The sequence below is a fragment of the Pteropus vampyrus genome, unplaced genomic scaffold (assembly GCF_000151845.1).
Source record: "Pteropus vampyrus isolate Shadow unplaced genomic scaffold, Pvam_2.0 Scaffold383, whole genome shotgun sequence".
Lineage (NCBI taxonomy): Eukaryota > Metazoa > Chordata > Mammalia > Chiroptera > Pteropodidae > Pteropus > Pteropus vampyrus.
Window position 1 is genome coordinate 1,321,276 of NW_011889164.1, and position 21,440 is coordinate 1,342,715.

At 34.6% G+C, this 21,440-nt stretch overlaps 1 protein-coding gene across 1 annotated transcript in view; it reads left to right on the forward strand.

Moving 5' to 3' along the window:
* Positions 1 to 18,210, forward strand: part of RGS7 (regulator of G protein signaling 7) — a 500,731-nt gene extending 482,521 nt beyond the window's left edge. The window contains exons 15-16 of the mRNA XM_011380007.1: positions 1,104 to 1,184; positions 17,514 to 18,210. Of these exons, the coding sequence (XP_011378309.1) occupies positions 1,104 to 1,178 (75 nt within the window). The 3' untranslated portion in view covers positions 1,179 to 1,184; positions 17,514 to 18,210. The remainder of the gene's footprint in view (positions 1 to 1,103; positions 1,185 to 17,513) is intronic.
* Positions 18,211 to 21,440: the final 3,230 nt, after the last annotated feature.

Sequence of the window (21,440 nt, forward strand, 5' to 3'; positions counted from 1 at the left end):
AGCTATGCCTCTAGGTTTTCAAATATTTAGACTTTATAAATGTCAGCATAAAACCTTCACATATCTACTTCATTTCAGTGTAGTTTAATTTTGCTTGAAATCACATTTTATCTTCATATGAAGAGTTTTGGTGTCAAAAATAAAATCACCAATAAAAAGAGAGCTCTTGACGTAACAAAAGGCCTCCTTAGCGGCTCTCCTGCCTCGCTAGTCCCTGGGGTTTAGGCCAGGATTTGCTGTTATATCATTTCGTCATCCTCTCTTTTTCTGCTCTGTTTTCCTTGCTTCCTTTTTTTTTATGTTTTCTGTTTCCCTTTGCCCCCTCCCCCCACCCAACACATGTAAGTCGGGACACTCAATAGATCGCAGAACATCTTTTGAGAAATTCGCACAGAATGTGGTAAGTTTTCTTTTTTGAGGAATTACAAATGCTTAAGTCCAATTAAGAAATGTTCCCAGTTCCTAACCCCACTGCCCACCTTGAATTTGTGATATAACAGCCAAGATAGTGCCTTTATTCAAATTCAGGACTTTGTTCCTTCTTATCTTTCTGTCTCAACCCTTTCTAGGGTAGACAAAGGTGTCACATGTGAAAAACTACACGTACCAAACTAAGGTTTGGAAAGAAGTATCTATTATGATCTATAAAATGAAGAATAATTATTTCTTATATTTTTAGTTTTATTCAATGTATCCATTTCTTTATTAAAGATAGTGCATGTGTTTCTGTGCTCTTTTCCTTAGCTCTTTCTACGGTTTAAAAGATTAAGAACAATGAGGGGGTCTGTGCTTTCTCCTTCTGCAGGGAGAAAGTGACCTAATGAATGGTGGTTGGTGACAAGATGTACCCCACCAAAGACCCAGTGCTGTGCTTCTCTTATTCTTTATTTTTCAGGAAGGTGTTGAAAATTATTGCATAAATCATTTGAGAAACCAGTTGATTTTCTACTACTGTTTTCTTAGTATCTTGCCATGTGTTTTGGTGATATATTTGTTTGTGGGGTTTTTTCTTTTTTTATTTTCTTTGTATCGTGCCAGTGCCTTTAAAACGTTCTGACATTGTGTAAGCTCAAACTAAAGCCTTCACACATTTATTTTTATAGGGCAGAAACATCCCTATTTTCCCATGCCATAAAAACTGTACACCAACACTGAGGGCCAGCACTAACCTGTTATGAAAAGAGGTAGAAAAATCTTGGTTTATACTCAAGTTTGTCTGCATCGTCTGTTGAGTTGTGTGGTTAGTTCCATGCTGCTGCTGTTGCTGCTGCTGCTGCTGCTGGGGTGTGAGTGTGTGTGTGTGTGTGTGTGTGTGTGTGTATGTGTGTGTGTGTGTGCACGCGCGCGCACGTGCGTGCTGTGGCTTTTGCTGTGATGGCTAGTTAAATGGAGTTGTGTGTGTCGAAATCTAAGCAAACTGGATTCAAAAAAGATATGGTGTTTGCTTTTAGTTTCCTTCAAAGATCTTTGTGGTGGGGTTCATCGGTTCTACTTGTGAATCGTCAGTTGTGCCTGTGCCCGGAGTATTTGAAAGACTTTAAAAAGCAGTGTATACTTTGAACATTCAATGTGATTGCACAAATTAAAGGGCTGGAAAATGCAGGACTCCAAGAATTAATCGCACTATGAACTTCACAAAATTTTGGCTGGCCTTATTGGAATCTCTGACCTTTAATATAAAATTTTCCTAAAGATGCCTCATAAGATGCCTCATATCTTTCATGGGAAGATAAGAACAATGTAAAAGAAATGCCTCAAGATTTTGCTGTAGAGAGTTGCACAGTGCTCTGTGTATTGTTTAAAAATTGTTTCAAATTCATCCTTTTCTGACATAATGCTGTCAGAATATTGTTCTCGAGATTAAAATAGAAATTTCTGTGACATGATTAGAAATAATAATGCAATATAAGTAGATGGAAAGGGGAAACAAAATGGCTGTCTTTCCTCCAACACCATCCCCAATTCTGACCAACTTTCTCAACTCTTAAAATAGCACCACATTTGTATGTTTGTTTTGTTTTGTTTCTTAGATTCCACATATAAGTCAAATTATATGGTATTTGTCTTTCTCTGTCTGACTTATTATACTTAGCATAATACCTCCTAGGTCCACTCATGTTGTCACAAATGACAAATTTTATTCTTTCTTATTGCTGAATTATATATACATATATAATTATTTCTTACAATTACAAACATCTTCTTTATCCATTCACCTATCAGTGGACACCTAGGTTGCTTCCATAACTTGGCTATTGTAAATAATGCTGCAATGAACATGGGGTGCATATGTCTTTTCAAATTAATGTTCTCATTTTCAGAGATGTGAGAAAGGATGGGTATAAAAGGAGAAAGGAATAAGAGGTACAAATTTCCAGTTATAAAATAAGTAAGTTACTGGGATATAATGTATGGCACAGGGAATACAATGAATAATATTATAATAACTTTGTATGATGACAGATGGTTACTAACTTATTGTGGTGATCACATTGTAAGGTGTACAAATGTAGAATCACTATGTTGTCCACTTGAAATTAATATACCATTATATTTCAATTATACTTTAATTGTAAAAAATAGCACCACATTGTTACACACTGCAAACTTTAAGAAAGGATCAATAAGAAACAAAGGAAAAAGAACTTTAATCATCTATACCTTCAAATCGAAATTTACATGTCAAGTGCCAACTATATTCCCAACATCATGCTATGTCTTGGAAACATGGAAATGGTAGAGACCTTAATTTCTAAGGTATCTAATAGTAGAATCAAAATGTTATGATATACTGGAGAATGATAAACTATTTCTGCTTGGTGTTAGGGTGGCAAGGGAGCATGAGTAATATGAGAATTCCCAGAGGAAATTACATTTAACTGGATAAATAGGATTTCACTAGGCCAAAAAGGGCTACCATCCTTTTAGGGAGAAGGAGAAATGGCTGGAATTACTGAAGGAAGAGAAGTTGAGTAACGTGATACACACACACATATATATACACAACATGCTAATTTTCAGATAACCTTCAGACACTATTGTTTGGGTTTAATTCTTTTCCATCCAAAAAAATTAAAAGTAATCATTTTTATTCAAATTTTGTTTTGGTAGTAATCTAAAGAAATAAAATAAGGAAATTAGAAAGGCTCTCTGATTTTCTCAGTAGGTTACAAGTGATTGTGTTTATTAGTCATGAGAAGTAAATTTCTATCCTGAAAATTATTTGCATACAAAAATAAAAATTAATATACTATATGCATCATTAAATCTTATGGTAGTTAGCTTCTATTAAAGTTCCCTTTAACTTCTATTCTCATTTCTTTTTTATTTCCTCTTGGTTCAGTGATCCTAAATGTTATGATTAATTTCAGGGCCAGCAGTTGTGTTAAGCATCTTAAATACTTATGTAATAAATTTTATAGGATACCTTTATAAGATCGATAAAATAATTTAACACAAGATAATAAATGAGTAATTTTATTATAATCAGTAATTTTATTAAAATCAGTAATTTTATTACAATGGAAAAAAGATGGAGTTTAAATAAACATTTTAAAGGAGTCCCATGTGCGGGTTGTTCTAGTAAATACAAGGAGACTACAAGATAGACAGTATCCAAGAAAGAAATGAAATAGGGAAAACATAGGTAAACAAATACATGAACTACAAAAGGAACTGGGAAAAATGAGATGATAATACTAATAACGTGCATTTATTGAGTATTTGCCGTGACCAGGCCCTGCACTAGTCACTTTATATTACCTATTTTAATTTAATCTAACCCTGCAAATTCACTATTATTGTATTCATTATTTTACCCATTTTACAGGTCAGGAAACTGAAGGGTCAGAGGTAGTACATAATTTGTCCACAATCAAAGTTAGTTAGGGAGCTGGCACTGACCCAAATTTATTTTGTTCCCAAACTCTTTCCCTCCCCACTGCTCATCTTGCTCCTTAATATTCTTCCAACTGGTAGAAGATAAATAAATCCTGCCACCTGATAATATATATCCTCTTCTGCGGTCTGAGTCCATTTTTAATTAGTATCTATTTGTAGAAGTTGATTTACATGCTCCAGCATATTTTTATAACCTGGCTTAAAAAAAATATTATCACTGTTTTGTTTCACACAAAAGTCAAAAATGTTTTGCTGGACAGATCTTCCCAATACCATTGGAACTTCTGTTGGTTACTGAGACTAATAAACTCTTTGTCCCGTTACAGAATAATTATAATAAAATGGCTAAAAGTTGCATAGCATTTTACAGTGTTTCAAGGACATTCTTTTTTTGTTTGTTTTGTTGTTGTTTATATACTCAACAATCTTTCACATATGAGCAAATTGAGCAATAATATCACAGTTGTTGAGTGTTAGAGCCAGGAAGGGAAGCAAAGTTTTCTAACTTTAAATCCATTACTCTATATATAGATTACTCATTTTCTTTCTGTTATGCCCAATACTAGAGTGATAAGAATAACTCACACTTTTGTGTTATACCTTCACCTTGGCTCCTCATCTTCAGTGATCTCATTTTCTGTGATTTATTCTTTTATAACTTTATTTATTTATTTATTTTGCCATCAGAGAAGTCTCTTAAGGTCTTTCAAGGGTTGCTATGTTCTCTCTTACCTTTAAGTATTATTCTTATTAAGCTGACTTCATTCTCTTTTGACAAAGTTCATATGCTGTATTAATTGTAATAGTTTTTTCTTCCTCTATCACTATCATCAAATCTGACACCATTTTTCCAACCATTAAATTATCATAGCATCTGTCTGCAACACAAAGGGAGAACAGATTGGAAATGAGAAAAACAAAGTAGGAGGATTTATCAATCACACCTTCAATCAAAATTCATAAATCAAGTGCCAACTGTATTACTTACCTCCTCTCCTTAGTTTGTGTGAAGCGGAAATTAAATCAGTTTATCTTTGGGCTAGAAAAGTAGAAATGAGAATTAGAGAATGTTGAATTCCCAAGAACTCACCTAATCTAACCTTTTTTGGAGAAAAAAATTACCCTATCTCAATAAATACAATTATCTACATAGCCTTTAAAAGAGTCGGCAGAAAAGATACACTGACCACCGTGGCTGCCCTGTTGTCTCTGCTCTGGTAGACTTATGCTAGTGTGTTGGGCTTGGAATCTTTGCTCCAGAGATGGCAACAAATTACCAGAAGTTAGGGGGACTGTGAGAGAGAGTCTCCCCAACATTTAACAAATGGACTAAGTTGGCTCTGAAATCAATTGATGTTTTGGTTCAACTCTGTGTTTAACTCTGTAACTCATTAACACATATATTGATATTGATATTGATAAGAACAAATGCAAATATGAGTCCTATTACTTGTATGGAGTGAGAAAGATGCAATACTTAGTTCTTTTAGGACTGTTCTTTTTAGCTAAATCTAATTAAATTCTTTAAGCCCATTATGGAGTTGCTGACTGACACGCTTAATGCAGATTTTTCATAAGCAGCAAAATGTGGTAAAAACAGCCCAGGCCTGGAAGCCTGACATTTTAATATTTAGGATTGAAACCAGTCCCATGCTTTCTTGCCACATGAATTTTTAGAAATCAGTTAAATTGTTGAATCTCAGTTTCTTCATCTGCAATCTTTCTATCGAGAAATAGCTCAAATTAGCACTTTGCACAAATACATATAAATATTTAAGAAATGGAATTATACTTTAAATATGCTTTTGAAATATGCTTTATTTACTTAAATTGCATCAAAATATCTTCTAGGTCATTTTATATTCTTCTACATGACTCTACTTATTAACTACACAAAGTTCCTCTGAATGGATATACCCGTAATGTATTTTTCCAGTACTCTGTTGATGGACATTTATGTTGTTTTTTCTTCCTGCCTTCCTTCCTTCCTTCCTTCCTTCCTTCCTTCCTTCCTTCCTTCCTTCCTTCCTTCCTTCCTTTCTCATTGCCATTACAGATCACATGTGATAAACATCTTTAAAGTTAAATATTAACTTTTTTCTTATACTATATTCATACACAATTTAATTGCTTCGGTACATGGAATGCAAAATTATAAAAGAAGGGGCATCTATTTTTCTCTCCAGCTTATCTTTACTTTTTCTCTAACACAAGGGAAAAATAACTTATTGTAGAAGGCAGGAATCAGACTTCGTATCTTGGTTTTCAGATACACTTGTGTTTCACATTCATCATAGGCCTCTCTTACTAATAAGTTCTCACTCTCTGAGGAAATGCAGTCACTTTCACTGTAGCCTTATTTCATTATTTCAAGACACTGTCGCAGATTCTACAGATTATTTCTCTGGTCAAGAAGTGATTGCTTAACTTGGGTTTGAATAAATGTAAAATCTAGCACAAATTATCTCCATATATCCTAACAACCACCAAAACTGTACACCGAAATCACTCTCTCCACCCAGCATAACCCTCTAATAATACAGAATTCAGCTTTGGGAACTATCGCTCCAGACCAGCAATGGAGCAATGCTAGCAGCAGGACAATGCAGGGTCAGAGCTACCCATGGGGACTCCGCAACGGCTCGTTTGGTCTGGACGTTGGTCCTTAGTGTTGAGCCTCCTGGTCGAGTGCTTTAGACTCTGCTAGTTGGGCTCGTGGACACGTTAGTGTAGATAAGCTACATCGGTAAGGATCCTGAAGTACCTGAGAAGAAAATTTATAAATTCGTCACTAGGTTTATTCACCATGCAAAATTCCAATTGAGAACATCGACCCGGTGCTGCTCTAGGATCCACTTGTATGCTACATTTTTATTACTTTTATACTATTTTACTGGTTCCCATTTATCCAACAGATATTAAGTTTTGCCTATATGACAGGTTATATGCTATTCCTATATGATTAAAAAGATAGCCTGCTCTTATTTTCATGTCTTTTGATATCATTTTCTTCTACAATGAAATAGAGACAAACCTTAGAGTATTCAGAAAAGTCATTTTTCTAAATTATAGGTATACTAATACAGTTACAGCATATTAAGACGTCCATGAAGTTAATGAGAGCCTCTATTTACTTAAACATCTCTGTAATGAAGTAGATCATCTGCCTCACAGAAACATCCATCATGATATACAAGTAAATTAGCAATTGTGAGAAGGAAGGTTCCAGTTTGCATCTGAGCACTTGTGAACTCACCTTAAGGAAAACTTTGTGCATATTCTTTTCTTGTTAAGTGCTGTAGATTTTATGATTTGGGATTACAGGTATAGGCAAACTATATTAGCAAATTCTTAGAACACCTTAAGTAAATATAATTTATAAACTGGTCATTGGATTTTCTCACCATGGATATTACCAGTAAACACATAAAGTGAGTCTAGTCGAAGATGAACTATTTTCTCCTCTTTTTTTTTCTTATAGACCTGAAACTCATCTCATTTATCATTTTGTTGTTGGCACATATTGCTATCCACCTTGTTTTATTGAAATTGAAACTGCTGGTGGTGATAACTTGTCTAAGAAAGAAATTTTAGGTTCCCTGTAGCCTGATGTAAGTCAACTGGTGTGACATATGACAGACCATGTGCCCTCTTCAGTTTGAACAATGTATCTTTATTTTCCCCTAGTAGATCATTAGTTCTTAAGCTGCCATTCAAGTTCTATAATCTGTGAATTGTATAGCAGGTAGGTCAGAGAGTACCCAGGACAGCCCAGGGGCTCCTAAGGAAAGTTTCAAGGTTGCTGAGTAGTGGAAAACATCCCCCTCACTGCTACATGTGCCAGAGGCAGAAGTTTCAATGGCATTTCCCAATGTACTGTTCCAATATACCTGAGGCCTTGGGCTTATGCCAGTGGCTGTGAAACCCCAGCTACCTGTGTAGTTGGAGACCATCCCGGGGACTTTTTGTAATAAGTTTACAGCGCAATAGTACCCATGTATCTATCCAAGAACTGTGGATTCTTTTATTCAACAACAACAGCAAACAAGCAAACAAACAAACAAACAGAAAACACAAGTTATCAAGCACTGCTGTGGGTCAGGTAATTTGCTTTCTATCTGAGACTACAGAGATAATGAGACATAGCCACTACTCTTAGGTAGTTTATAGTTTATAAGAGGATAGATATGAACAGAAATAAATAATTTGGAGATGCCACTAACTTATGCACCTAAGTTGATTCATTCTTCTCATGAAAGTTAACTGTTTAACTAATAGAACTAGCTTTCTACTAGCTCACTCGTGTAAATTGTAATGGTGCTTCTTAAAGCAGCACAGAGTAGGCAAGTGGAAGAGCTGAGACCTAAGCAAGAGCCCTGCCTACTGATAGCTGGGGCAGCCAGCCCTGAAGAGGGAGCGAATAAAGGTGGAACCAGAAAGAGGGACGGGGCACTTGACACACTTAGTTGTTTTCCAGATAAGGACTGCCATGGAAGTTTCCAGTTAAAGGAACTTAATACAGAAAACGGTAATCAGGAAGATAGCTAGTGTTCTGGATTTACGCGATGAGCCTGGGCCACCTTCATCTATGCAGAAGACAAGGGTGGAGAGCGAGTTAAGAGAACCTAGAGATAGGAGGATATGTTTGCAGAATCAGCAGCTACCATATCAATTCACATTTGATGATAACAACTAGAACTTTTGGCCATGAAATAGAGGAAGTGAAGGAGGAAGAATAAGACTTTTAGCACTAATAAATGTACATGTAGGCTAGAACATTTTTGAGCCAACTTTACTGAGTTTATAGTAGAAAAATAAAGTTCAAATGATCCTAATTAGAAATCGTAAGTTATATAATATTTAATACATCATTTTACATTATTGCTTTGATTTTATTTGAAGATATGTGAACTTGAAGTATTACTCAAATATAATTTAAGTCTTATATTAAGGTGCAAATCATAGTTGATAAAACAAGTTGTGGAAAGTTTGTGCTTGCTTATGTACTTAGCATTCCAATGTTTGACAAGTACTTGCAAATAGTTAACTCTTTTGAACATTTCAATTTTATTTTATTTATTTTATATTAGTTTCAGGTATATAGTACAATGGTTAGACATTTATATCATTTATAAAGTGATCTCCCCAATTACTCTAGCACACACCTGGCACTACACACAGCCATTATAATAATATTGACTAAATTCCCTATGCTGCCCTATATCCCCGTGGCTGTTACATAGCTACTGATTTGTACATATTCATCCCTTCACCTTTTTTACCCAGCCTCCCAACCCCACTCCCCTCTGGCAATCATCAGTTTGTCTTCTGTATCTGTGAGTCTATTTTCATTTAGTTTCTTCATTTCTTTCGTTTCTTAGATTTCACATATCTTTTTCTTTTTCTGTCTGACTTATTTCACTCAGCATAATACCCTCTAGGTCCACCGTGTCATTACGAATGGTAAGATTTCATTTTTTTTAAGGCTGAGTAATATTCCATTTTTTTATATGAACCATAACTTCTTTATCCAGTTGTCTATTGATGGGCACTTACATTGCTTCCAAATCTTGGCTACTGTGAATAGCACTGCCATGAACATAGGGGTGCATAGATCTTTACGAATTAGTGTGTTCATTTTCTTTGGAAAAATACCCAGAAGTGTAATTCCTGGATCAAAAGATTGTTCTATTTTCAAGTTTTTGAGGAACCTCCAAACTATTTCCCACAGTGGCTGCACTAATTTGCGATCCCACCAACAATGAACCAGGATTCCCTTTTCTCTACATCCTCACCAAAACTTATTATTTTTTGATTTAGTGACGATGGCCAATCTGACAAATGTGAGGTGATATTGCATTGTGGTTTTGCTTTGCATTTCTCTGATAATTAGTGACCCTGAGCATCTTTTTATATGGCAGACAATCAGGTCTTAACCTCAGTATCAATCTCAATTACCCCACTGAGTTAAATGGAATTGAGTAGAATTACATAGTTGAATAGAATTTCATCAATAGTCTAAGGGCAATGTTTCCACATTCTTTTTATAAATTTGTTTTACTATAACTAGGACAAATATGATTGGAACTTAAATTAATAAAGATTGGTCTTTTATATCTAGATTTAATTTTTATTAAAAGTAGATTCATATGTTAACTATCTGTAGGTATAAGATCACTTACTAGACAACCCTATAACATAACCAAAGTCATCTATTTATTTTCTCTTACCCGATCTAAAGCCACATGTACTATCATATGTGTTCCTCAGCATTCTTTTATGAAATATTTTTTAGAAAAGAAAGTCATTTTTATACCAATAACAGCAGTGGATGCAATTTTACTTTTTTATAATTTATGTTAATATTTAGAGGCAATAACACTAAAGTAGGCAATTTAAAATAGCTAAATAATAGACATTGCTATCTAAATTGCATACATGTTTATAGATGTATGTATATTATATTTATATCTATAGATGCCCTGCTGCATTTTCTAAGGCATTTGGCCAGGACCATATGGCAAGCTCAGATTGGGCAAAACCCCATATTCTCTGCAGTGTGCATCGCATTTTGATGGCTATTTTTGACATTGTTGTTTCCAATAACAAGGATCTAAGAGTAATAAGAGCAAACATTGGGCAATTCTAAATATGATAATTATACCTATAATTTCAGCCAGAAAAGACCATTATTAAAATAGGCTTGTGGCAGTTATTAGAAATTTAAAACATCACTTCCAAGCCTCCCTATTTTTATTTTTTTGGTTTATCAAGTCATTCTGGTTAACAGACTTTGGTATTAGGAATTTTTTTTTCCATTCATTTCATCAACAGTTAAAAACAAATTGCCCAATAGATATAGCTGAGTTACACAGGAGAATAACAAGCACCAGTTATCAAGATTGTTCACTTGAAACATACATATTAATATCTAGAAGGAACATGTTTATAACACTAGAAATAAAAGACTACAAGGAAGTGTTCATCTTTTCTAATTGTTGAATTGCTTGAACGTATGATTATATCAACTCTGCTCATTTTCTTTTTATTTCCTACAGTTAAAATCTTTTGTTCACTGTTTTTCTGTGTGGTTCAACTACCCATAATCCATATCTCAAAATCACCAGGGGCTTGGAAAATGCAGATTTTGTGACCTCATCCCAGACAAACTGAGTTAGTTTCCCTCTTTCTCTCTCTCCCTTTGCTGCTAGATTTTTGGTTTATTGTTTATTCATTTTAATATAAGTTTGGTTCTTTATCCTTCTTTCCAATAAATGTTATCTTATGAATTACAGCTTTACATAATTTTTGTAGTATCTTTTTGTTACCCAGTCTTTTAACAAAGATTGCCAAATTTTCATCAGACATGCATTTTATCAGAATTCCATCAGTTTAATCATACAAATTATCGATTAAAATGCCATAAAGAAGAGGGAGGAAGACAGAGATCCACTACTCCGTAATTAGCACACCTTGAAGATAATTGTTTATTTAGTCATGAACCTCATCTCTGTCTTATCCACAAAGACACCATGAAAGACAGCTACATGTTGCACTTAAAGAACCTTTGTTTAAAGCAATCTGCTTTTCTCAAGTCTGGCAAACTCTTTTTAAAAATGACTAAATAATCATGCAAATGATAAAGACCTAATATTTTTATATGAGGAGTTCTTTGCAAACAAATAATTAGAAAAGCAATATGCCTTTAGAAAAATGAGCAAAAGACGAATAGTTTTTACAAAGATAGTCAATAAGAGAAAACAAAAAACCTATCTTTATTAATAGCCAAGTTGTTCAAAAAACAACAAAATAACTTTTGTCTTCAAATAGCTTAGTTTTTAAAATGATAATATCTAGCGTCAGAAAGGAGGAAGAAAATTAGTGGTTTCATACACTGTTAATAAGAATATAGATTGCTAATCACTTTTCTCAAATGAGTCAAAAGCTTAGAAATCTCTCACTTTCAATCAGTAATTCAACTTCTAGTAATTTAATCCTAAGAAACCCTAGATTTTCGCACACATTGCATTCTATAACTGCCAGATATAAGACACGATCTGAATGTATGACAATTGTGAATTTCTTAAATACATCAAGGTATATGTACCTGATGGAATATTATTCAGTGATTAAAATTTAATTTTAGAGCAGCAGTTTTCATCTTTTTTTTTTTTTTACCACCCACATTGGACACACATTGTATTTGTGTGTCTGTGTGTATATGTGTATATTGTGTTACTATGTAAACTGTACTTGTGTACATTTATATGTGTGTAGAACTAAAATAACATTTCAGATGCAATGTTTTCTTATTACGTACAACACACTGATATATTTGGATCTAATCTATAATATTTAATTTTTTCTTAATTGTTGGTAGCATCTTTTCAAATAGATTGACTTAGCCACTAATGTGATGAATTTGAACAAAACGTTTTAGAAGAAATATATGTAACATGGATAATTGATCAAAATATAATCATTTTAATACACATGTTAGTCATAACAAGCCATAAAACTATGCACAGTATAATTTCAGTTTCGTAAAAAAAATAAGATTTAAAAAATTATATTTTTGTACAAAAAGGTAAAGGGATATATTAGTATGTAAATAACTGTATTTCAGGTAATGTTTATTTCTTCTTTATATTTTTCTATGTTTTCCTCATTTTCTCTAATAGACATACACTACTGTTAGGAAAATATTTTTAGTAAAGGAAATGAGAGTATTTGGCTTTACTTGTCTTTCTTAATCAGTATTTAAATGTTAATATGTTCATAAACTATTTCTTTTTAGTATGCCACAGAATTTTTTTCAGTGTTAAACATTAAATACACCGGCCCAAACTAGCTACAGAATCTTTCCTTCTTTCCTTTCTTCCACATCTCAACAATTTGAGCTTATCTCTAACTTTCTAAGAATTCACTCTTCACAGTTTTGCTAAAATAATTCACTGTTTCAGTAAACTCATGTGCAGGTGTCCCTGGGAAAACTGGTTTCATTTAAATCAGGGAAGAGCTTTCCAATCACCTGGCTCAGCTTCAATTCCTTCCTAACGTCTTCCCAGTTCATTTTTGTAATTGGGACAACTGGGGCAAAACAAGAGCTGAAGAGACCCAGATTCTGTCAGTTAATTAGCTAATATTTGTTGTGTGACCAGTGCCCCTGATTCCTCATCTAATTGTGCCTCTTCTCCTCCAAGTTGAAAGTTTTTTATCCCAGATATTTGAATCTTGTTACCCTGGTTTCTAGAAGTTTATTCTTAAAATGTGATTTCCAGCCAAGGAACTCAACTCATGCAAAAAAACAAGTGTGCATTTGGGGACTTCTTTAATATTAATATTGTTTAACAGCTGAAGATTGCTTTGCCAAGCCAGGTGACTTAGAGAATTATACAAAGTGGCATGTAAATGCAGTATAGGGTTGATTCTAAGAGCAAGAGTCCAGAGAGGCGAATGGTAGACGAGTTCAGGGGACAGTTAACAGACTTCAGCAAGGACATGGATAAGAAGTTCACTTTTGAAGAGTGGGTGAGATCTGAACAGGTAGTTAGATGCCAGGATAGGTGACCTGGGCTGCGAGAGGAGCAGGTTATCAAGCCTGCCAAAGGATCCTTTTGTGGAGTGATAACACACAGTTTGAAAGGCCAGGGAAGCCAGATTATGAAGGATTTTTAAATCTAGGCAAAGACATTTGTATATATAAGTGAAATGGGGACATTTTTCACTTATATAGGACAAATAGATAACATCTTTTAGTTCGGCTTATAGAAGCAAACCCTATTCCTGGTTCAACAGCATCTCATTACCACCAAATGGTCAACTCTTTTTATTACAAAGCTGTGGAGCTGAGCATCTGGTCACATGATTGGGTCACATACACCAGCGGAAACTCCATGACAAGATTTGCCCTTTCTTCTTTTTATTCTTTTACCTTGTCTTTGGAGCCTCTGAGGCATTCTAATGCAGACGCTTTCCTGCTCAACTCTTTAAGTTCTTCCATGGCTATCTTCTGGAAGTCTGTCTCTTCATTTCTCCTTGTTCTGCTTACTATCCTATAGACTGGGAGAGACTGCTGTGTACTTTTACAACAGTAATAAAATGAGTGACTTAGTCACCCACATAGCTTCCCTCTACTTCCTTTTCTTTTACTGATTAGCATCTGCACAACTTTCTCTCACTACTTTAAGACCAGGAAAGATTTTTAAAATCAGGTAAAATACATAATTACTGATAGCTAACTTGGAAAAGCTAAGAACAAATACACGAGTTGTTTATTTTGGAGGGTTTATTTGTCTGATTATAACAAAATCCCTGTGCTGCATTTAAGATATAGAGGAATTGGTTTGGTGGAGGTGAGGTTTGGTTGTGAGACACTAGAAAACCCCCTTTTTTATATGATAACTGTATTATGAATTAGATGCACATTCTATATTCCTGTAGGTGCCAGCTCAAGTCTGAGGTTTATTCTGTCCTGAAACTGATTATGTGCTTCTTTGTCTAGCATCTTGTTCACTAACCAAAAACAGTATCACAAAATCTCATAGGATCTCGAATTTTTGTGTCATTTTGTTCTGAGTTTCTGTCTTTGTCTTTCTGAACAGATTTCTGTTTACAGTGTAATCTATTTCCTTCAAAATCTAGCAAGAAAGGGTATAAATCACATAACAAATATATAGTCATTTGATTTTTAAAAAGCACCATTCATGAGAATTCAACTGTAAACAATTTGGTAAAAATTGTTATTGGTAAGGGTTTTTTAGCCCTTTTTGTTTCCAAAATTAAGATTAGAATTTAGCTATAAAAATTTCTCAGATTCTTCAACTTGGAAAAGTTATGAAAGATAATTGTCAGGGGCTCATTCCACACAGTCTCCAAGGGACTGCGCTAAAAAAGATTGTTACAAAATGGCTGATGTGCAAATATATTCTTTCCCACTTAAAAGTAAAGATCACTGTTCTTTTTAATTTAAGATTCTCCAATACAGTGAGCGATCAATATTTCTTTGTGCACTAGAATATTGCCTTTGTATTTTTCTTTCTGATGTGTGAACAAGGCAAGATGTGCACAGGGTTTACAGATAGAGCCAAGTGATCTAGACCTTCAACTCTAGATGACTCATTGGTCATCCGGGCTATTTACTTTGGCCCCAGATTGGGGCTCTTAAGTCCTTTTTACTGTTAGTTGTAGTTCTTTTTACTGTAAATTTGCCTTTTAGTTGTCTCAATACACAAAACAAATATCCTTATTACAAATTTGATAAGTTTATATTATGCAAAGTGTTTTATTGTGTGACTATATTAAAATGTATGCATAAGATTTCCCATTTTTATTCATCTGTTTGTCTATTATCACAAAACCCCAGGTTTACTGTATGCCTGTGTTTCTCTTCGAGCTTCCATAAATGCGTTCTTTTTTTTTTTTTTAAATTATCTCCTGGGACAACAGCCTATCAAGCTAAACTTGTGCCTCACTTTCTTCTTAATGAAGCCCATACTGGGCCAAGTACTAACAGCTTCAAGGATATTTGGGGAAAAATTTTTGAGAGAACCATGTTACTATTTATTACATTTACAGTCCAAGTAAAAAAATGATTTTATCTGAGTTTCAAATGGCTTCCTATTTCAAAGTATCTGCTTCACTTTTTTCCCAATAGTTTGAACAAAGTTACATTAATCTATGGGTTTAAAAGCAATAGTTTTATATTAATATCTTTCCCCTCTTCTTCTACTGTATAAGAATTCACTCTTATGCCTCCCCATCCCTCCAATGATATTTGAAACAGTAAGCACTTTTTAAAAATACATTATCTTCAGAATGAATATGTATACATTTATATTATATATACATTTATATTAATAGCAAGAGAATACAGTAGTAAATATAGGAAACAGTATAGTCTTCAAGTATAGAAAACTAGTTTTTTGATTCCAACATTGTTTGATTAACCTACTTGCCCATGTTTTGAATGAAAAAGCAGTATAATTTCAGCTTCCAATTTATTAGCAATTTTCTGCTTTTCTCAGAGTCAAAATAGTGACTTCAGTTCTTGGTGTCCTAATGTGAAAGCATATAACCAGAATAACAATAATAATTATTATTATTAATAAAATAGCCAACATAAACAGAGTATATAGAATGTTTCAATAATAGTTTTAAGCATTTACTTGTTTTATTCTTCAGAAATAGCTTTTAAAGTAGGTAATATTATTATCCACATTTTAGGGATGAGCAAAAAGCGCAGAAGTGGTGTCAAGAAGAAAAAACATATTTTGTTTATAAGGCCAATATATAATGGAAAGTAGGGTGTATTGTTAATAATCTGCTTTTTCTTTTATTACTTTTCCTCCCACAAAACAATTAGAGCTAAGTGAGGAAAACCTTTGCTAAACTTTGGCATCTTCTACTGTTAGTTGCTAAAAGCTAAGTTGCGAATCCTTTTGCCCAATTAAAAGAAAATGGTGCTTGGTTTTTGCTACCACTGCTCAAGTAAAGAAAACTTGATTTTTGAATTATTAATCATTTCTTAAACATCTTGTGCTTTTCCCAAAACGTGGTCATGAGTGATCATTTTTCTCCCAACACACACCACTCCCTTATTAAACTCTATCTGAGCCACATTAGCTAGTAAATTAAGAAGACCATTGACTATTTGACTAGTTTAATATTAAAATATTATATTTCTTAAAAAACATTTTGATTTTCTCCTTATTATTTTAACTTCTAAGAAGCACAAATTCCATTCAATAAGTGGACCAACTAAAATATATACAATAAAAGATGGAACATAAATCACCAATCAGCAATCTGCTATTCTGATCAGAAATTTTAAATTTCTTATCTCTCTAAATACTTGTAATTAACAGGGACAGTTTTGGTTTTCAAGATTTCCCTCCAAAATGAATATGCATTCTAGATATTAACACAATATGTGGAATCAGTATTTATGGGATTTTTTCTGGGCTTGGGGTTGGAGGAAATCAGATGGAAAAGGACAGGGAAATGTCTACAATTTGAAGTAGGGTGCACATAGACTTTTATCTTTACATGTATAATTGGCACCTTTATCTCCATTACTATATAGGATAAAGAACAGACTCAATCTTGAGTTTCCAACAATCACACCCTCAAAAATGCATTTAATTTAAGTAACTCATACTCTATGCATATCTGAATATTTATCAATGCAACGCTAGTTCCAGCGATTGACCAAGAATGCATTCACATTGCTATCTTTCAGAGCAACTTATGAAGTTTTGTTGTAAAATGTTTATAACCAGTTGCTAACCTAGGTGTTGCATCATTGCTAAGCCTCAATGAACGTTTATGGACATGTTTTATGATTTGCTAATCTGTGCTGTGAACCCATCAGTCTGTTTGCAGTGGGGAGGAAGTGGGCAGGAGGAATGGGAGGGTGGAATAAGGGAGGCTCATTTTGTTCGATGTGTTGGCGGGAAGGAAGTTGGGCATGAAGTTTGAACTAAGCTGTACCTAACGGGTTCCATTTCCACCCTTGCACAAAAATCAGCTGCAATAGATAGATGTTACTAATAAGCAGGTTTTCAGTGATCATACTGTTTTCTTTGTTTATCCTTGTTTATATTTTTTCTCAGGGGAAATCTGTCACGTCAAAGAGGTTAACAAGCCTCGTTCAGTCTTACTAAATGGATCACCTTGTAGCATGGAAACAGACTGAGTCGCTGCATATACTTTGTAGCTCTTTGTTGTTACCTGGAACAGAGGACATTAGACCAAGATGTTGCATGAGCAAAGGACCTGAATTGTTCTTTCATTGTGTGCATTAAGGCATTGCAATCTCCAAGGGACTCTGCCATCTCAATGCCTCCATTTCAAAGTGTTGTCTGCTTACTTCCCCCTTGTACTAAGCTGGATCCATGTCTTTTCCTTTTTATCAAGTTCGAGTGAAGTAAATCTTTTATTTTTCCCTTTCTCTCTCTTTCTCTTAAAGCTTCTGCTAGACACACAGTTCACAGAAAATTCAGTCAGTCACAAACTGGAAGAATTGAAAAAGAAAAAAAAGCATATATCAATAAGTATACATATGGCTTCACATTTATTAAACAATAAATTAGCACAGAAAGTTATTTCACCAATATATCCATAGTCAGAAACAAGCTCATATCTTTGTTGTCTGTACATTCTCAGTTAATGTTTCTTGCATTTATTTTTATACCATATTTAAATAAGAAACACCTTTTACTCCAAATGTATTAAAGTTGATTCCCTCTCTGTAAATTTGTGTATGTTTATATTGTTGTTTTATCTTTCATTAAAAGATTCAGAATCTCATTGCATTTGTAACTTTTGACTTCTATAACTAAAAAAAAAACAAAAAACAAAAAACAAACGCTGAGACAGCATCGACAAATGTAGAGTTGCAATTTGAACTATTGCCCTGAAAGCCTCAGGGTTTCAAGACAAGCTTTGATGGTACAGCAATCAGGAACAGGTTGAAAGTATTTCACCTGAGGGCTAATCCAAGGACCAGGGAGACTCTTTCTTCTTGTGTTGTGGAAAAATGGCACAAAGTGGCCTTCCACTCTTTCAGAGCTGTTTACAAGTCTTTCTGCCTCATTACAAATATGCATCTCTATGTTTTGCTAATGAATATTATATTACAATTAGGTTTGACTGTGACTGCCCAATTGAAGAACTGATTTTTTTTTTTAAGTATGATTCTAAAAATGGCTTAGGTTGGTAGCTCTTAACTCTGATAGTTACAAATTCCTTTGAGAACATAATGGTAATTACCAACATTTAATGAGCGCTAAGTGCCTGCCACTGTATTATGGTCTTCAAATGCCCATAAAATCCTCATATTTAATCCTTACAGCAACCCAGTAAGATCATATCTGCAATTTTGAGAATAGTGAAGCAGAGAGAAGTTAAGTAACATGTTCGAAGTCACACAGCCAAGTGGTAGGTTGGAATACAAATCTAGGCAGTCTGATTCCAGAGTCTGCTATCTTGGTACAAGTGATATACCACACTAATCCACTATACCGGGGTCCCCAACCCCCCAGGCTACAGACCAGTATTGGCCCGTGGCCTGTTAGAAACCGGGCCGCACAATAGGAGGTGAGCGGCACGCAAGTGAAGCTTCATCTGTATTTGAGCTGCTCCCCAGTGCTAGCATCACCATCTCAGCTCCAACTCAGATCATCAGGCATTAGATTCTCATAGGAGCACTGGTACCTGGTGCCAAAAAAGATTGTGGACTGCTGCTCTATATTCTACAACCTCTTTTTGCAAAAGGTAATTGAAAATTCACGTACATTCTCACATAGAAAACATTTGCACTGAATTTTTGGACATTCACAGAATACCCTGCGAAACTCATCCAGGTGAAAAACCTGATTCCCTTTAAGGGCTGGATCAGTGACACAAAATTTTGCCCAGCCAGGACATGGGCTTTACCTGTTTGCTTTCACATCTGCCAAGGCATTGCAGACTCTGGTTATTTAAAAAAAGAGATCTAGTTATTAATGACTATTAATTACTGTAGATAAATTTAAATTCTTAAAACTTTACCAGCACTAGTGAGAAATCAGTAGGGAGTCCATTGACTATAAAACTGCCACAAAATGAAAGAAACTTAGCAGAAGAAATTTGTATGTAGGCTATAATTTGAACATTGACTAGTTTAAGAAAGATTTAATTATATGTCCATATGGCTTTTTAAAAATAATGCATAATATGCAAAAGACACTAAGTTTATTGATGTTCTTCCTTAAAACTTGAAAGAAAACCATAAACCTATTAGAAGGATAGGATGCATAACAATGACCCTTACACGGAAATGATTGATTATTTTGGTGGTTATCTTTCATAAATGGTCAATCCACAAAAACCCATTTTTACAGACAATTCTAAATCATAGGTTTACACAGAAATGGATGGCCATAGAGGGCAAAGAAGAGAAACCCTCAGGCAAATATCCCCAAGTCAGGAGCTCCCAGAAAAAAACGTGAGTCCGTTTCTGAGTTCAAGTACATAAAAGCTTTAAATGGCCTAGTGACTCCAATTAACATGGTTTAGCCAATACTCAGGATACAAAGACGGTGGCATTTCAGAAGCACAGAGGAAGGTTCGATGTAGCTAACGCACAGGCGTAGCAGCTATCTCTTACTCACCTTGTGACAGTTTGATTTATAAGCACAGGTAAAAATCTCCCCAGTTTTTAATCAATAAAATGGTTTGTAAGAATAAATAAGAATTGATCAAATGGTTTCTGCCTTAAAGCAATTTAAAAAGTTATCCACCAAAGTAGTGGCCTGGACTTCCTTCACTTACATTACAAAACTATTTAATTCGTCTTCTAAACTGCATTGACCAGATTCTTCCCTTCGATGTTACAGTAATGTTTCCTGCAAAGAATTATCTGCTTGAATCAGAGTGATAGAAATGTAGTCAGCAAACTTACCTAAGCTGTCTTCTGTCAGATGCCAGGAAAATGAATGAATGCAGAAACCTTCCTTTTTCATTATGACAGATATGAGTTAGTCTTGCTATTCAGGACTTGCAGAAGCATCTCCCATTCAACTATCTCCCAATAGTTGAGGGCTCACTTCTCTTTATAGACATATAATGGGAGCATATGAAGAAAGGCAAGTCTTAGCTATCAGCATGAATTCAGTCCAGCCTACATTTACCAATTATCTCTACACATAGGATTTTGTGTCCTTAAATGCATACTTGAAAGAGCACATTTACAATAGCCAGTGGTTTCACTGTTATCCATAACTATCTCTTTGCCTACTCTAAACCCCTCTAAAATAGTGGTACTCAATCTTTTTGGCACCAGGGATTGGTGCTCCTATGAGAATCTAATGGCTGATGATCTGAGGTGGAGCCGAGGCAGTGATGCTAGCATTGGGGAGCAGCTGCAGATAGATGAAGCTTCACTCATCCACCGCTCACCTCCTGCTGTGCGGCCCGGTTCCTAATAGGCCACACACCGATACTGGTCTGCAGCCCCAGGGATTGGGAACCCCCACTCTAAAACTTTAGCATGAGCCAAACAAAAGTGCCAATCCATCTCCTAAGTCATTTCAAAAAATAGTGAGAGATGGTTAAGAATTTGATAAATGTGAAGGACAGAGACAGAACTAAACTCATGCATTATACTCCAAATGAGGTATCAAACATAAGATATCATTATTTTAAAATCAAATTAAAACAGAAACTACTGTATGTGCCTCTGAATGCCTGGGGAAGTTTCCCTGGAGCTGAGATGTAGTGCATCACAACTTGATTTTCAAAACTTTATTAGTTCCATGTAGACATGAGTACTTCTTGACTCATAAACTGAGTAATAAATGTTTATGTTTTTATTAGCTTATAGATCCTTAATTATTTCATTTTTTTTTAGAAATTACATAATTTGGAGTATGTTTGCTATCTTTTTAAGGTTAATAACATCTAACTCCAATATTGGTTGAAGTGATTAAGACAATGAATCTAAATTATCAAGCACAGTATTTGGTACACAATCGGTAGTCAGGAAATAACATTTATCT